This window comes from Dipodomys merriami, unplaced genomic scaffold (assembly GCF_024711535.1).
Source record: "Dipodomys merriami isolate MVZ:Mamm:240054 unplaced genomic scaffold, mDipMer1.0.p SCAF_6, whole genome shotgun sequence".
Lineage (NCBI taxonomy): Eukaryota > Metazoa > Chordata > Mammalia > Rodentia > Heteromyidae > Dipodomys > Dipodomys merriami.
The window spans coordinates 33,355,595-33,370,515 of record NW_027206179.1 but is presented as its reverse complement, the minus strand read 5'-3'; the positions used below and the strand labels follow the sequence as shown (position 1 = coordinate 33,370,515).

Here is a 14,921-nt window from a genome sequence, read left to right as displayed (position 1 = left end):
TCATGTTAATAATTTATGAGTTATATTATACAATTTCAAGTTTGAAATCCCAAAGGAAAAACAACTATTGATTTGCTTACAGTTGTTGTCGCTGAGCAAAGAAAAATGAAAATGCTAAATATAAATATTGTGAAGACTGAGACACAGCTGATCAGAATTTAAATCTTTTCTACTTGTTGCTTGATGTCTCCATATACAAACACATGTAACAATATATAATTATATGTTTGTATATATGAGATAAGGCTGATAGCAAACAACAAAGAAAATTATTTTAATGTATAACTTTTTAGTACTTTAGCTTGTTCTATTTTCTATGTATTCTTCCTCTTTATTATAAAAAGAGCAGTATACATTGATGAAAGTGAACTAAGCAACTATAGGGTGGTGATGGGAGGGAGGGAATGAAAGAGAAGGCGGGCACAGCTAATACTAAGCAAAAGGAATGAAATGTACATATCACCTGATATATGTAAAGTTAACCTTGCTGTATATCACCTCTAAAACAATAACAAAAAGAGAAAATGCAAAAAACCTGTATAGCTCACAATGTTTAAATAATCATGTGATGTCAGTTCTCTGTCAACACAGATTAGGTTATAGCCTCAATTATTGAGTCAAACACAACACTTCAGTTATGATATTTTATAGATGTAATTGAAGTCTCAAATCAACTGACTTTAAATGAAAATAATTCTCTATAAGTGGACCTGCTCCCGTCAGTTAAGTGTACTGAGAAGAACTGAGGCTTCCCTAAGGAAGAACAAATTCTGAGACAGAAGTTTTACCTCCTGCCAAAGATACAATGGTGTGAAATCTAGATTTGCACTTTCCTCAGCATCCTCTACTATTGCAGAAGCCAATTCCTTGTAATAAATTCTCAATATTTATTTTTTATTGATTCTATTTTACTTCTTGAATAGACTGATAAAAAAACATTAGGTATATTTTAGATATTGTTCCAGTATACTGGCAGAGAATAAAGAAAGAATTCATTAAATAAGAAACATGACATGAGCTGCCAGCTTTTAAATTTTTAAAAGATGAATATACACATATGAGAGATTAGAGACAAAACTTTAAAAAAAACTTTGGAGTGATAAATGTGCTAATTTTTATTTACATAGTAAAATGCAATAGCTTCTTGTATTTTCTAAAATATATTTTTAGAATTTAATGTTCAGGAAATAATGACTAGTGAATTTTCAGTAGATATAGACAGAAACCTTCAGATAGAAAAGTAAACAGAATGAACGTTCTTGAAAAGGAATCTTGGCAGTTTGTCTAATACTGCATAGTAAAAATTTGGGTGGTTGTATTTAGAGATGAAATGAAGTAGACTAGGATATGAAGTCAATTAAGTGCACTATAACCCTACAGTTTTACTTAAGGTAGCTTACATAAAGATTGCTCCCAGAGAGACAAGTCAGTGCCTTGGTTTGTGATGGTCTGTTAAATACAGGTCAATAGGCTTAGTTGAAATGGACAAAAAGTACTTCAGAAAGCCTCTTTGGGGGATAAAAAGAAAAGTATTTCATATAAACGAAGAAGGTAGAATATTTAAGGAAGTCAGATCGGCTCTGTGGTATCACTGTATACATCAGTTTTCTGTTGTTTTTGTTTTTTCTTCAGTGAGACTTTCATAGTAGTAGTGTCTAGGATAAGGAAAAATAAAGTTTCCTTTTTTTGTCATTTCTTTTTATGAGGTTGTATTACATAATATTGTCCTTAATAAAAGGGAAGCTCTGATATCTATCATCACTTATTGGTGGTTTGATCTTAGAACCATTCTGAGATTTACTCTACCTATGTTTTCTCATCTGTTAAATGACGGTTTTAATCATGGAATTATAAGAATAAAATTACATGATATCTTCTCCATTAAGAAAAGCTCAGTACTTGAATGAATACTGTTGTTCTATTACTGTCTCCTCTTTTTCTTACTCCTCCTCTTTGAAGTTGTTAGATTAGCAAAATGTCCAGAGAACTTAGGAGGAGGGCAAAATTGAAAGAATCCATTATACTAACAGGATTCAGGATTCCCCCTGGTTTTATTCAGTGCTGTGCTAGTTGGAAAAAAATGATATCTTCTCTGAGTAGTAGTTTATTTCAGAAACAAATGAGCATACAAATGGTTAATGAAAACATGAGCCTATACAAAATTCAGTTCTACACCAACTTTATCGAGGATGAATGATACAGGATTCTAATTTTATTTTGCTAATACTGGCTGTTCTTTTGGCCACTGAGAGACAATTCCTTCGGGATGACATTGTGAAGGTTATTTATACCAATAAAATAGTTTATGTTTATTGTCTTGGGATCCAAAATACATTGTGCTAGATCACAGGAAAGCAAGTTTAAGTCAAATGAAGTATAGTGAAACTATTGCCTTTTATTATTGCTAGTTGAGTAATCCTTTGATATGGCAAAAAAAAAAATGAGCTGACTGCTTTGAATAAAATGTCAAGAAGGCTAGTTGGAAATCTAATTTCTAGTTTGTAATCTCTCAATCAATTTCCATTTTTATTTTTTCTTGTTATTTAAACCAGCTGGTCATGCTTGTTCAATGGCCTCCTTCATTCCAGGTATCTCCTTTGCACATTTAAGGACCTACACTGGGTGGGGTTTCAGGTGCTTTTCTTCCTTCCCTTGGGGCTATCCACTGTAGGACTTTAGGGAAGAAGGTTCAGACTATTTTTTTTAAAAAAGATACTTGGGCTGATCCTGTGGGATCACAGTCTTCAGGGTACAAAAGAAAAAAAGAAAAGAAAAGAAAATCAGGTATTTGTAGTAAAAGGTACTTTCGTTGAAACTTGCTTCGCATACTCCGCTACTTGCTGGAGAAACATGCATTGTGCCTGAGATGAACACAGGTCAAGTGTATTAAAACACTGAGATAGTATTACAATGCTCCACACACAATAATTCCTGTGTGTGTGTGTGTGTGTGTGTGTGTGTGTGTGTGTGTGTGTGTGTGCGCGCGCATGGGAATTCTATCCACGAGGAAGTGGTGTTCTGTTTTTCTTCTCAGGCCTAGCACTCCACTCTTTGAGCCACAGATCCACTCCCAAACATTGTTTTTGTTTGTTTGTTTTTATTTAATACGAGAGAGGAGTCTCACGAATTTTCCTTCCACGGGGCTGGCTTCGAACAGCCAAGCTTTTACTCTTAAACGCTGGAAAATAGTCCTACCTCATTTATTTCCCTACCCTTCTCGCATTCCAGACGCCTGGGACACAGACTTCCCTTGGAAGTCACCTGAGTAAGTCTCCAGTCTGTTTAGATTCTTAAGCTTCCATCAAGAAGGGGAGAGACAAATACACACACGATTTTCAGGGCAGAGCAAATATTTTGTATGCTCTTACAATCGTGCAACTATCCTGTGTTTGCTAAAACCTCCAGGATGCCTAACGCCGCAGGAATACACAAAGCAAACTGCGCGCCCCGAGTGACCATGGAGTGTCCACGGAACAAAATGTTCCGCTCCCCGCGGGGCGGGCTCAGCGTGGGAGGAAGGGCAAAGGTCAAGGACGGGAGTTCTCGGGTGCTTCCATTTCTCTGTGAGCCTGAAACTGCTGGAAAGACAGATAGACAGACAGACAGACAGACAGACAGACAGACAGACAGACAGATAGATAGATAGATAGATCCATCCATCCTTTACCTCCCTGCGGATTTTGAGAGCGCGCGCTAGAAAGGCGTCATGGGAGCGCTTTAGGCGGGTGCGCAGTAAGCGCAGCCACCTGTCCCCACGGATCCAGGAAGGCGTCCCCTCTTCCCCCTGTGCCCAACCCGCGCACCCGGAAAATAAAACCAATCGAGGACAGCTATTTCAATCTCTTCTTTTTTTTTTTCCTTGCCACCGCCCACTCCCGACAGGCTGACAACCTAGTCCTCACCCCCGGACTCGCCTGCCTTTCCCACCACCTTCCTCCTACCGGGCGGGAGCACGCAGCCGCGGCGCGGATGGGGCAGCGAAGGAACCAGGGAGCATGCGCGGCTTCCCCGAGCATGCGCAGTCGCGCACCAGGCGTTTCTGAGCACCGCGGAGGAGACGAGGGCGACGCGGAGATTTCCGCGGCCTCTGAGGGAGCGACAGGAAGTGAAGCGATCCCGCCGGTGGGCCGCGGCGGCGGCAGCAGCAGCCGAGGCGGAAGGGGCGCTGCGGCGACGACGTCGTCGTTGTCGTCGTCGTCGTCGTCGACGGGGGAGGCCGAGGGAGCCGAGCGCGGCGGTGACCGGCCCGCTCGGAAGCGGGATCCCGAGCCGGGCAGGATGGACCATCACCAGCTGGGGACTGGCCGCTACCAGGTGGTGAGTTCCCGGCCGCCCGGGCCGCCCCCGCCGCGGCCCCGGGACCCCCGTCCTCGGGTGGCCCCGGGGGTGGGGTGGGGGGACGTGCTGGCTGATGACTGCGTCTAGACGGAGCTGCTTCCCTCAGGTCTCGGGTCGGACCTCCGCTGGGACCCGCCGTGACCCCTCTGTCGCCCCTCCCCCTGCCCCCGCGGCCACCGCGCTCCCACCCACCCGAAAACCTGCCCACGGTTGACTTCGCCCCTGATCATTTCCGCGATCCCCGACTCGGTCTCTCCGGAAACATTCCCAACTATCCTCCCCCCCCCCCCCCAAGTGCAGATAGGAAAATAGGACTGAATTAACATGCCGGTCCGGGAAGGTAGTTTGCCGTCGTCATAAATGGGGTGGGTGGCGAGGAGGTGTAAGCACCACGTAGGGTAGGATGTGGATCTTTTGGAAACGTAGAGAATAGCTGGAGGGCTCATCTTGCCTCTGCTGTGGTTAACCTTGTCATTTTGTCCTTTTTCATTCATCCTTCCTCAATTCCAACGTATGAGATGTGTGTATATATATATATATATAAAATATACACACATATACACATATACACAGATGTGTGTATACATATGTATATACATGAATGCGTGTATATACACAGATGTGTATTTTTGTATTAGAGGTATATGTATACAGGCATATACACAAACGTACAGGTGGGAAGAGAGCCTTATTAGAAAAAAGCCTTGGTTGAAAAATAGTTTTTATTCAATGTAAGGTTTTTCCAGCTTAACCATATAAACTTCTGTAACTGTTTAAATGAGTGAGACATGTTCTGTATTCTATTGTGTGTCTATTCTGTGTGTTGTTTGTCCTTTTTTCCTACTGTTTTTTTTTTCTTTGTGCATGAATCCCAGTGGTGTCACTGGAGATTCCTCTTTGGAAATCCCATTCAACAATGAACTTGGAAATAGTTGACTGCTGTGTTGCAGCTAGGTAGTGTGTTAATTTGTAAACTTTCAGTTGAATTTAGTTAAACCTGTTTACTAGGGAAGAGGAGAAAAACTGTATTGCTGATGGTGCAACTCATGGTTTATACAGTTTTACAAATATCCATATGTTTGTCCCATAATTCACACTTTGGACCTATTTGTATACATGTTGTAAACTAATTCCTGATAATAAAGTTATAACTATAAGGATACTGAAAGATGAGGTCCCAATGTGTACAGTTTTTCATTTTTCTAAGGTAGTAGATCATGATACTATTGTCATTGGCTTACAGTATGTAAAACCTCCAAAAGATTCATATTTTAGATTTTCTGAAAATTGTCAGTATTTTCACAGTGGTTTGGAAAATAATTGTTTTCAGTATAGAAGTTCTTTTATACATTTTTTTCAGTGGGCTTTTAAGAGTTTTATTTTTGTAAATGTTAGCAAAAAATAAAATGCAGGGCTGGGAAGGTGGCTCAGTGGTAGAGCGCTTGCCTTGCATGCCTGAGGCCCTGGGTTCGATTCCTCAGCACCACATAAGCAAAAAAGAAAAAAGCCAGAAGTGGCGCTGTGGCTCAAGTGGTAGAGCGCGAGCCTTGAGCTGAAGAGCTGAGGGACAGCACCCAGGCCCAGAGTTCAGGCCCCACGACTGGACCTAAAAAAACAAAAAATAAAATAAAATGCAGTAGATAGCTATATATATCGGCATAATTGTTTCATTTTTCTATTCTTTTTAAAATTTTTAAACTTGGGGCTGGGAAGGTGGCTCAGTGGTAGAGCGCTTGCCTTGCATGCTCGAGGCCCTGGGTTCGATTCCTCAGCACCACATAAGCAAAAAGAAAAAAGCCGGAAGTGATACTGTGGCTCAAGTGGTACAGTGCTAGCCTTGAGCTGAAGAGCTGAGGGACAGCGCCCAGGCCCACAGTTCAGGCCCCACAACTGGACCAAAAAAAAAAAAAAAATTTAAACTTTTAGTTAGTCATTATAAAGGTGACGTACAGAAGAGTTACAGTTTCATTTTTCTATTCTTTCCTATTTGTTTTTCTTAGTATATGAGCTGATTTAAAATCTTTGACATAGACTTTTGCTTATGGGACTTTGATACACAAGTCACACTACTCAAAATATGTGTGTGTGTGTGTGTGTGTGTGTGTGTGTGTGTGTGTGTGTGTGTGTGTGTAGCAGGGTTTGAATGCAGGGCCTCCTACTCTTATCAGGCTTTCTTGCTTACAACTAACACTACTACTTGAGCCATGCCTACAGTCCAGCGTTCTTGTTGGTTAATTGGAGATGGAATCTGACTTTTCTACTCCAGTTTGCTTCAAACAGAGATTCTCCAGGTATCAGCCTCCTGAGTAGCCAAGATTTCAATAAGGGAGCCATTGGTGCCTGGTGCAAAATATTTTTAACCAATATAACTCTTCTTTAAATAATTTATTATTGTCTCATTTGCTTTCAATAGATACCACTAGTTTGAGACTATTTAAATTCCTCCCATAAAAACACTGGAATTTTCTTCTTCCGTTTTAAGAGATTTTCTGTACAATTTCTTTTAAAATAAAGTAAATATCACATTTTTTTGCTTTTTCCTCCCTCCCCTCCCACCAGCTGAGGCTGAGTGCTGTTTAGACTTTGAATGGAGTGAGGCATTCCTTGAGAGCAGAGGGCAAAAATCATTCTAAAGATATAGGAACTGTTTGTTTTCCTTGTAAGTCAGAGCTTTATAAAATTTTAGCATCATTTAAGTTTGTGATTGATTTTTTTTTTTACTGTCTAATTGCATAGTCATTAATCCATGTAGACTTCATTAGCTTCATTGAGAATTCACTGATTCATAACTATATCTAGGTGTATGGTATAGGAACACCTGCATTTAAGTTCTGAGTAGATGTTGTACCTAGTTATCAATCTACAGTTCTGGCTTATATGATAAACACAACTGTTTTATGGCTGTCCTTAGCTCAGCTCTTTTTAAAAACAAACCAGAATGATTAATAAACTGGAGCAATATAAGCGTATTTGGTTATTGAGGGTTAAAATATAATTGAGTCAGGAGATGGGCAAATATACTTAGGGTGAAATGGAATGCTGTGTAAGTTTATTACTTAAGTTAAAAGTTATTTTTCCAGATTAGTAATATATAGGATCATCAGAATGACAATGACATGCTACCATAAACCAATGTACTTGCTTTATCTGACTGCTGCTATCTCTCTCTATTGGTGTCCCCTCCCTCCCACCCCCATGCTGGAGATCCAACCCAGTCACAACATGTTTGGCAATTATTCTTGTTTATGTTAAGCAGTTTCTCTACACTGAAATACAACCTTCACCTCCCTTCCCCCTACTCTTGTCTTTCTGAGTTGATGGACTACAGGTTTGCCTTACTGTGCTGGCTATAAAAACTCAGCAGCTGCTGGTGGTGGTGCTGCTGTTTAATCTCTTAGGGATGCAAAATTTGTTAAGTAAACCAAAAGTTATTAGTATAACCACAGTATAGAGCTACAGTATTGTTTATTACTCTTCTAATTTCATAAAGAAACAGGTATGATATATAATTTCATTGTATTTTAAGTTATAAATTTGGTTTTGGTTGATAGGAAAAGAGCAATGTTGCCATACCGTTAAGTAGTTGACTCGAAGCAGTTGGACCACTTTGATGTTCTCTATTTTATAGGCTCATAGATCTAAATCAAACTGACTAAAATTAAATATATTGTGTATAAAAATTAAATAAGCAGCGTTCATTGTAGCAATAGTATCCCAGAGTGTATTTCAGAATGATGATAATAAGTGTTGAATAATATAATATTAATAAAACTACAAGAAATTCTCTTATAAAGACAATGGTTTAGATTTGGTTATCCTAGATCTTCCTTTGATCTTAGTGTTCTTTTTTCTTTCAAAATTGTTAACATTTTCAAAATGTTAAGTTTCTATGAAACATAATTCAAAGTATTCATACTGTGAAGATCTGAATTTTCTGCTCTTGTATCTAGAGAATTAAAGTTATCTTTAATATTAATCAGCTAGGAAGGAGGCAGCTTAACAATTTATGGTTAAAAATAAGGTTGGGGCTGTCGTGGTAGAGCACTTGCCTAGAAAGTGTACCTTCAAGGCCGTGGCTTTCATCCTGAGCACTCAAAAACAAAACAAAAATGAAACATGCATTAAAGTCATCTGGATTTATATGTAGGTTGTACTAGGTGCAATTTTGAAATGTTGACTTAGTCACTTCACATCTTGAAGACTCAGTTTCCTCATATTAGCATGTCAATATTTTGAGAATTAGGCACTGTAATATATGTAAAATTAGAGACTGATTCATGATAAATAAGTACCTTACATACAGCTAGTAAATTAGTCTGTTAATGTTTTGTGGTTGCTGGCAGAAAACAGGGCATTGCCAAGTGAGAGACAAACAGCTTTGCTCATAATACGCCAAACTGAACACTAGCACATTTGACTACTTTTCCTTGCTACCAAGTCCCAGGAGGGTAGTGGGTTCGTATAGATACAACATTAGGTGTGCAGTCATTGCTGAGGAACTGGGAGCCAAGTGTCCAACACATTTTAGTTACAAGCAGCAAACATTGTAACAAACCACAAGTATGTTAATATGTCCCTACTAGAGAGGGCAGTTAACTTGAGCTGCTAACCTTAATCTTCTTGGTTGTCTATGTAACTTATCACACAACAAACAGTTCTGTAGTTTGGATGGAAAGCTCTGCAAATGATGGGAACTCTCAGCCAGACCTGCAGGAACAATAAAGCCCTGGCAGATGGCTTCTCCCAATAGTACAGGTGTTTTCTTTTCATTTTTTCTATTTTCAAGAAGTATTGTGCCTCTTTAGGTTGTTCTAGATTCCCTTGATTGAATTTATTAATACACTTTATCTGGTTTATAGTCTTAACACACCTCTTTTTACATAATCAGTGTTACCTAGTTACATAATTGAATATTTTCTCATTCTTGTCTTGCTTTAATTCTCTGTTACATTACCACTGAACTTTGTTCTTTGGGTTCTCCTATTCTTGGTATCAAAAAGTGATCCTTCTCTTGGTGTCACTGGCTTTTTTTTTTTATTATAATGAACATTTTTTGGTACTCAAATCCTGTCCATGTCATTAAATAGCTATTACTATTTTCTTCCTCATCTGACCGTCTTTCAGTTTGTTTGCACAGCCTTACATATTTGTAGAATATAAATATGATTATTTCTTTGCTCAAAAAATAAAAAATTTCAAATATACAGAGGAGTTGAAAGAATTCTGCAATTATAAATTGTAGTTAACAGTTCATTGAATTTGTGGTTTTGTATATCTTTATTTCATTTTTGATACTTTAGCTACAGATAACCAGTGTACTTCCTTGAAAATAGGCCTTTTTTTCCCTTTGGATTAAAATGAGCATATAAGTTAGAAGAACTTTGACAAACGTATATACCTTTCTAACTCCATACTGTTTTTAAGATAACAGGGTAGGGATCAGTAGGATACAGTCCTATTCCTGTTTTTGTAAATAATGTTTTGTTGGGAGTAGGAATATCCATTTACAGTGATAGCATTGATTATTTGTGACAAAACCTACAAAATCTGAAATATTTACCTTCTGGCTGTCTTAGTTAACTTGGGCTGTCATAACAAGTACTGTAGACAAACAGGAATTTATTTCTCACGTTATTGAGGTTCAGAAATTCAATATCAAGAATGCTAGCTGATTTGGTTTCCGACTGAGTCCTTGCTTATAGATAATGGCCACTTGAATATGTGTCCTCATTTGGTGGAGTCCTCCTCTCCCTCTTCTGAGTGTGTGTGCTTGCGTGTGTGCTCATGTGCGCACGCGCACACACACACACACACACACACACACACACACACACACACACACACACACACACACACACACACACACACACACACACACACACACACACACACACACACGTGCTCTAATGTATGCATGCTTACTGAAACCAGACCTTAGATTCATGGCCTTGTGATCTCACTCAGCTTTCTTATTCATGGCTGGTGCTCTACACTTGAGCCATATCTCAAGCATTTTTCTGGTTAATTAGACATGGCCTCCCTTGAACTTTTCTGCTAGGCTGGTTTTGAACCATGATCCAAGTTTTTAGGAGCCACTGGTTCCTGGCTTTCTTACTCTTCTTTTAAATGACAGTCCATCACAGGGTCTCTACTCTTAGGTCCTTTTCTAAACCTGATAACTCCCAAATATTTTAACTTTGGAAGTTGCAGCCTCAACATGTGAATTTGGGGGGAAAAGCCATTTTTACCATTGCTCTTTTTAAGCTTCCTGATGTGAGAGGGTATTTCCAGCACCCTGTAGAGTCCCCTCATGACTTTTTACCAGGTTCTATCCCCCAGGTGATTGGTCTAAATAATACATGTACTCTACGAAACTTCAGTTGACAAATGTCAGGATAGGTTGGGACCTCCATCTACTCTGTTTTTTGTTGGTCATAGGGCTTGAACTCTAGGCCTGAGCGCTGTCCCTCAGCTCTTCAGCTCAAGGCTAGTGCTCTACCACTTGAGCTATATCGCCACTTCCAGTTTTCTGGTGGTTTATTGGAGATCAGAGTCTCATGGCCTTTCCTGCCTGGGCTGGTTTTAAACTTCGATCCTTAGATCTCAGCCTCCTGAATAGCTAGGATTACAGGTGTGAGCCACTGGCACCCGGCCTCCATCTACTCTGAAGGAGTAGTAGTCCTTGGTTGAATGTGCAGATCTTGTCCTAGTTGAGAATTATTTCAGGTATGATAATGGCCCGTAGTAGAAATAAATAAATATGTTGGTTTAAGAAATAGGAAGAAAGCTATGTGGCTGCAGCAAGGTTAAATGAATGGCTTACATTTGAATGGAACAAAACAGAATGTGTGTGCTGAAAACTGACAGAATCATTTGTAACCCCAGTTTATAATTTTTGTTTCACGAAAGCAATTAAGTCCAGTTATATAATATACAAGATCCAGTGCCAAAGGAAAATGTGAGACTCTGGCCTAAGGTGGTGAAGTCAATTTCCTCTTGCAGTAGTCTGCTCTCCCAGCTCATGGCAGGAAGCAAGCATCCAAGGAATTGCCATCCATGCTTGTACATGCTCATTACCAGAATCAGCAATAACCAGCAGGCTCTGATATGTCAGCTGAATTTTCTGTGGTGCCAGCCTGGGATAGAGACAGCCAAGTAGTGTGTAACTAAGAACCGTTCTTGGGGTGGCAAACTATGAGCTAAGGCTCAGGCACATGCTTTATCAAAGTTGTATTTGAGTTCACTTATAAAACTCAGATTCAGGGGCTGGGAAGGTGGCTCAGTGGTAGAGTGCTTGCCTTGCATTCCTGAGGCCCTGGGTTCAATTCCTCAGCACCACATAAGCAAAAAGAAAAAAGCCGGAAGTGGTGCTGTGGCTCAAGTGGTAGAGCGCTAGCCTTGAGCTGAAGAGCTGAGGGACAGCGCCCAGGCCCAGAGTTCAGGCCCCACGACCGGACCCAAAAACAAAAACAAAAAACTCAGATTCAAAACTTATTAAGAATTTTAAGACAGTGGAAACAAAGTATTAAACCCCAATCTCAGATGGCTAAGGTACATGCCTATAATCCCTAACACTTGGGAGGAAACTCCAATCTGAGCTACATAGTGATGTTAAGGCCAGCCTGGGCTAATTTTAAGACAAAGAGGTATCCTACCTTTAGAAAACAAACTGAAACTCTCCTCTAACCAAACTAAACAGATGAAAACAACACCATCAATCAAGAGGCCTATCTGGGGTGGGATCCTCTGCGACCGCAGTAATCACTTGCTCATTGAAAGGCCCTTAAAGTGGTCACACTGAGGCTGGTGGTTTTAGTAGTGGTGATTCTATAGAGTGGGAAAATAGTGGTGATTCTATAGAGTGGGAATTTGTAAAGAGCCAAGTGTATTTTAGGCTTACCAAACCATGTGACTCTATCCCAGCTACTTATATCTTCCATTGTAGTGTAACAGTATCTATATCAAAATTGAAAATGAATGAATATGGCTACATTCCATAAGCTTTATTTCAAAAACCTGATATATTTGATCTGCAGGATACAGTTCGCCCATTCTAGTGTAGATGTACTTTGTATAAGCCTGTTGAACCTTTGACCCACTGAAGGATATCTTTTGGAAATTATTTTTTAGTTTTGCTTAGGCTCTAAGTACATCCTAAGCAATACAACAGGTTGTTTTATATCCATTACTTCTACCTGGTAATCAGGCAAGTACTTAGTCTGTCACTAGAATGGGTAATAGGATAGAGTAAAAAAACTTTCTGTGAGCATGGCAAAGACAAGAGTTTCTCAAGTCTAGTAGCATCTTTATTCTGTTTGAACCCTCAGACTGTTGTTGATCTCACTATTAAAATCACCATACCCCTTCAGAGTACTTCCTATCTCAATTCTCTGTATTGTGAATACTTTGATTACCCATCCTCCTCTCCCCAGTTAAGCCTCATGATGGAAAAGAAAAGTTGTCTATTTTTTTTTTGGTCCGGTCGTGGGGCCTGAACTCTGGGCCTGGGCACTGTCCCTCAGCTCTTCAGCTCAAGGCTAGCACTCTACCACTTGAGCCACAGCGCCACTTCCGGCTTTTTTCTTTTTGCTTATGTGGGGCTGAGGAATCGAACCCAGGGCCTCGAGCATGCAAGGTAAGCGCTCTACCACTGAGCCACCTTCCCAGCCCCAAGTTGTCTTTTATTTTTCACTGCTGTATCCTTTTGTGTCTGGTATATGGTAATCACTCAATACTTGATTTGACTTTATGGGTAAATGAATTTTGTACCTTGGGATCTTGCTTCTGTTACACACACACACTCTCTCTCTCTCTCTCTCTCTCTCTCTCTCTCACACACACACACACACACACATATGTAGATATAGATATAGATATTCATATTTTATCTTTTCTACCAAGACTTGTATTCTCTAAGGTGTGATAGCTTTTTGTAGTCTCTTGTTGCTTAACATATTGTCAGGTGCTCTCAACATTACCTCCCTCCTCTGAAATGGTTTCTCCTAGAGTTGTTCGTTAAGTAATGTATGAAACCATAATGCAGTAATCCTGCCTCCTTTTCAAATTAAATGTGAAGCTGTGAGTACTGCTTTGATTTTCCTCATCTATTTTATATTGATTAATTAGCAACAGTGTTAGTTTTATTCTATCCTTAATCTAAAATACTGTTTAATTGTATGTGTAGCAATAATATAATTCTATTTGTAGACTATATGTGTAGTCCTATGGAGTATGTTCCTCTGACATCTATTAAGTATAAGTTTACTGGCCAGAGCATTGTAATTAAGGCTGACCTGCCCACCACATAGTGGTAAGCCCTCACATGTTTCATGTCTGCGTTTTCAAGCCATGTTGTTATAGGTTTTTTCAAAAGTTTAATCACTTAGCTGGAATTAAGGTGTGGGTAAAATTCTTGTTAAAGACGTGCCAAATGCAAGTTGAGAAATGCTGCAGTAGTTGAAGATTTACTATCAGATTATTTCAAGGTTTTGACTTGCTTACTTTTAAGATTTGTTTGAACATGTACAGTTTAATAATTTAGAAGTTCAGGAATGTGCTGTGCTTGTCTATGATGTTTCTCCAGAATTACATATAATATATATAAGGAAATTGTGCTATTTTGATAGAGGCCTAGAGAATAGGGAATTAAGCCAGAGTACCGTGTAAATAAATCTTTTAATGGGGTGATACTAACTTTTTAAAAATTACTTTTGGGGTCTTAGGACACCAGTTGAATATTGGATAAAGAAATCTAATAATGACATTTTCTATTTGTGCTCTTTGCTTTGGGAGAACTTTCATTCTATCATATGGCATTTTATGTGACATCTCCCCAAAGGGAAGAATCTTGAAATAACACTTGAGAATTTTAAGTCTTTGTTTGTAACCTTGAGAACAGCATGAGCACTACCTACCTATTCATTGCTTAGTTTATTATTGCATTACATACTTCTGTCATTTTTGGAGTAATAATTATCTTACTTTCTGTTCTCTAACCATTTCCCCAAACCATGCTCTTTTGCTTTCCGACTTTCAGCTTTTTCTTTTTCTTTTTTGTCTTTTTGAAAGCTGAGGACTGAACTTGGGTCCAGGCAAGTGCTCTTCCACCACGCTAAGTCCCCAACCCCGCTTCTGACTTTAAATATAATGTTTCTCCTTCTGCTTTTCTCCTTCATACCTTTGGGACTAATGTCTATTCTTTATTCATATCTATGTGTATATGTTGTTTTCTTCAGAAAACCTTCCCTCACCTTCTGCTTCTCCATTGCCTTTTGTTAGTCTGTACTTTGAAGTTCTGTGTTTTCTTAACACAGTGCACTCATAACTGTTTTAGCCTTTATTTTATTGTGTTTGTTTCCCCTTAGTAGGACTAAGATCTGAGTAGATCTTAATCTGTCTTGTTTATATATATATATATTTTTTTTCATTTTTTTTTTTTGGGCCCGGTCGTGAGGCCTGAACTCTGGGCCTGGGCACTGTCCCTCAGCTCTTCATCTCAAGGCTAGCACTCTACCACTTGAGCCACAGCGCCACTTCTGGCTTTTTTCTTTTTGCTTATGTGGTGCTGAGGAATCGAACCCAGG

At 39.4% G+C, this 14,921-nt stretch overlaps 1 protein-coding gene across 1 annotated transcript in view; it reads left to right on the top strand.

Moving 5' to 3' along the window:
- Nucleotides 1-3,954: 3,954 nt before the first annotated feature.
- Nucleotides 3,955-14,921, top strand: part of Ndfip2 (Nedd4 family interacting protein 2) — a 49,526-nt gene continuing 38,559 nt past the window's right edge. The window contains exon 1 of the mRNA XM_070002771.1: nucleotides 3,955-4,317. Within this exon, the coding sequence (XP_069858872.1) occupies nucleotides 3,970-4,317 (348 nt within the window). The 5' untranslated portion in view covers nucleotides 3,955-3,969. The remainder of the gene's footprint in view (nucleotides 4,318-14,921) is intronic.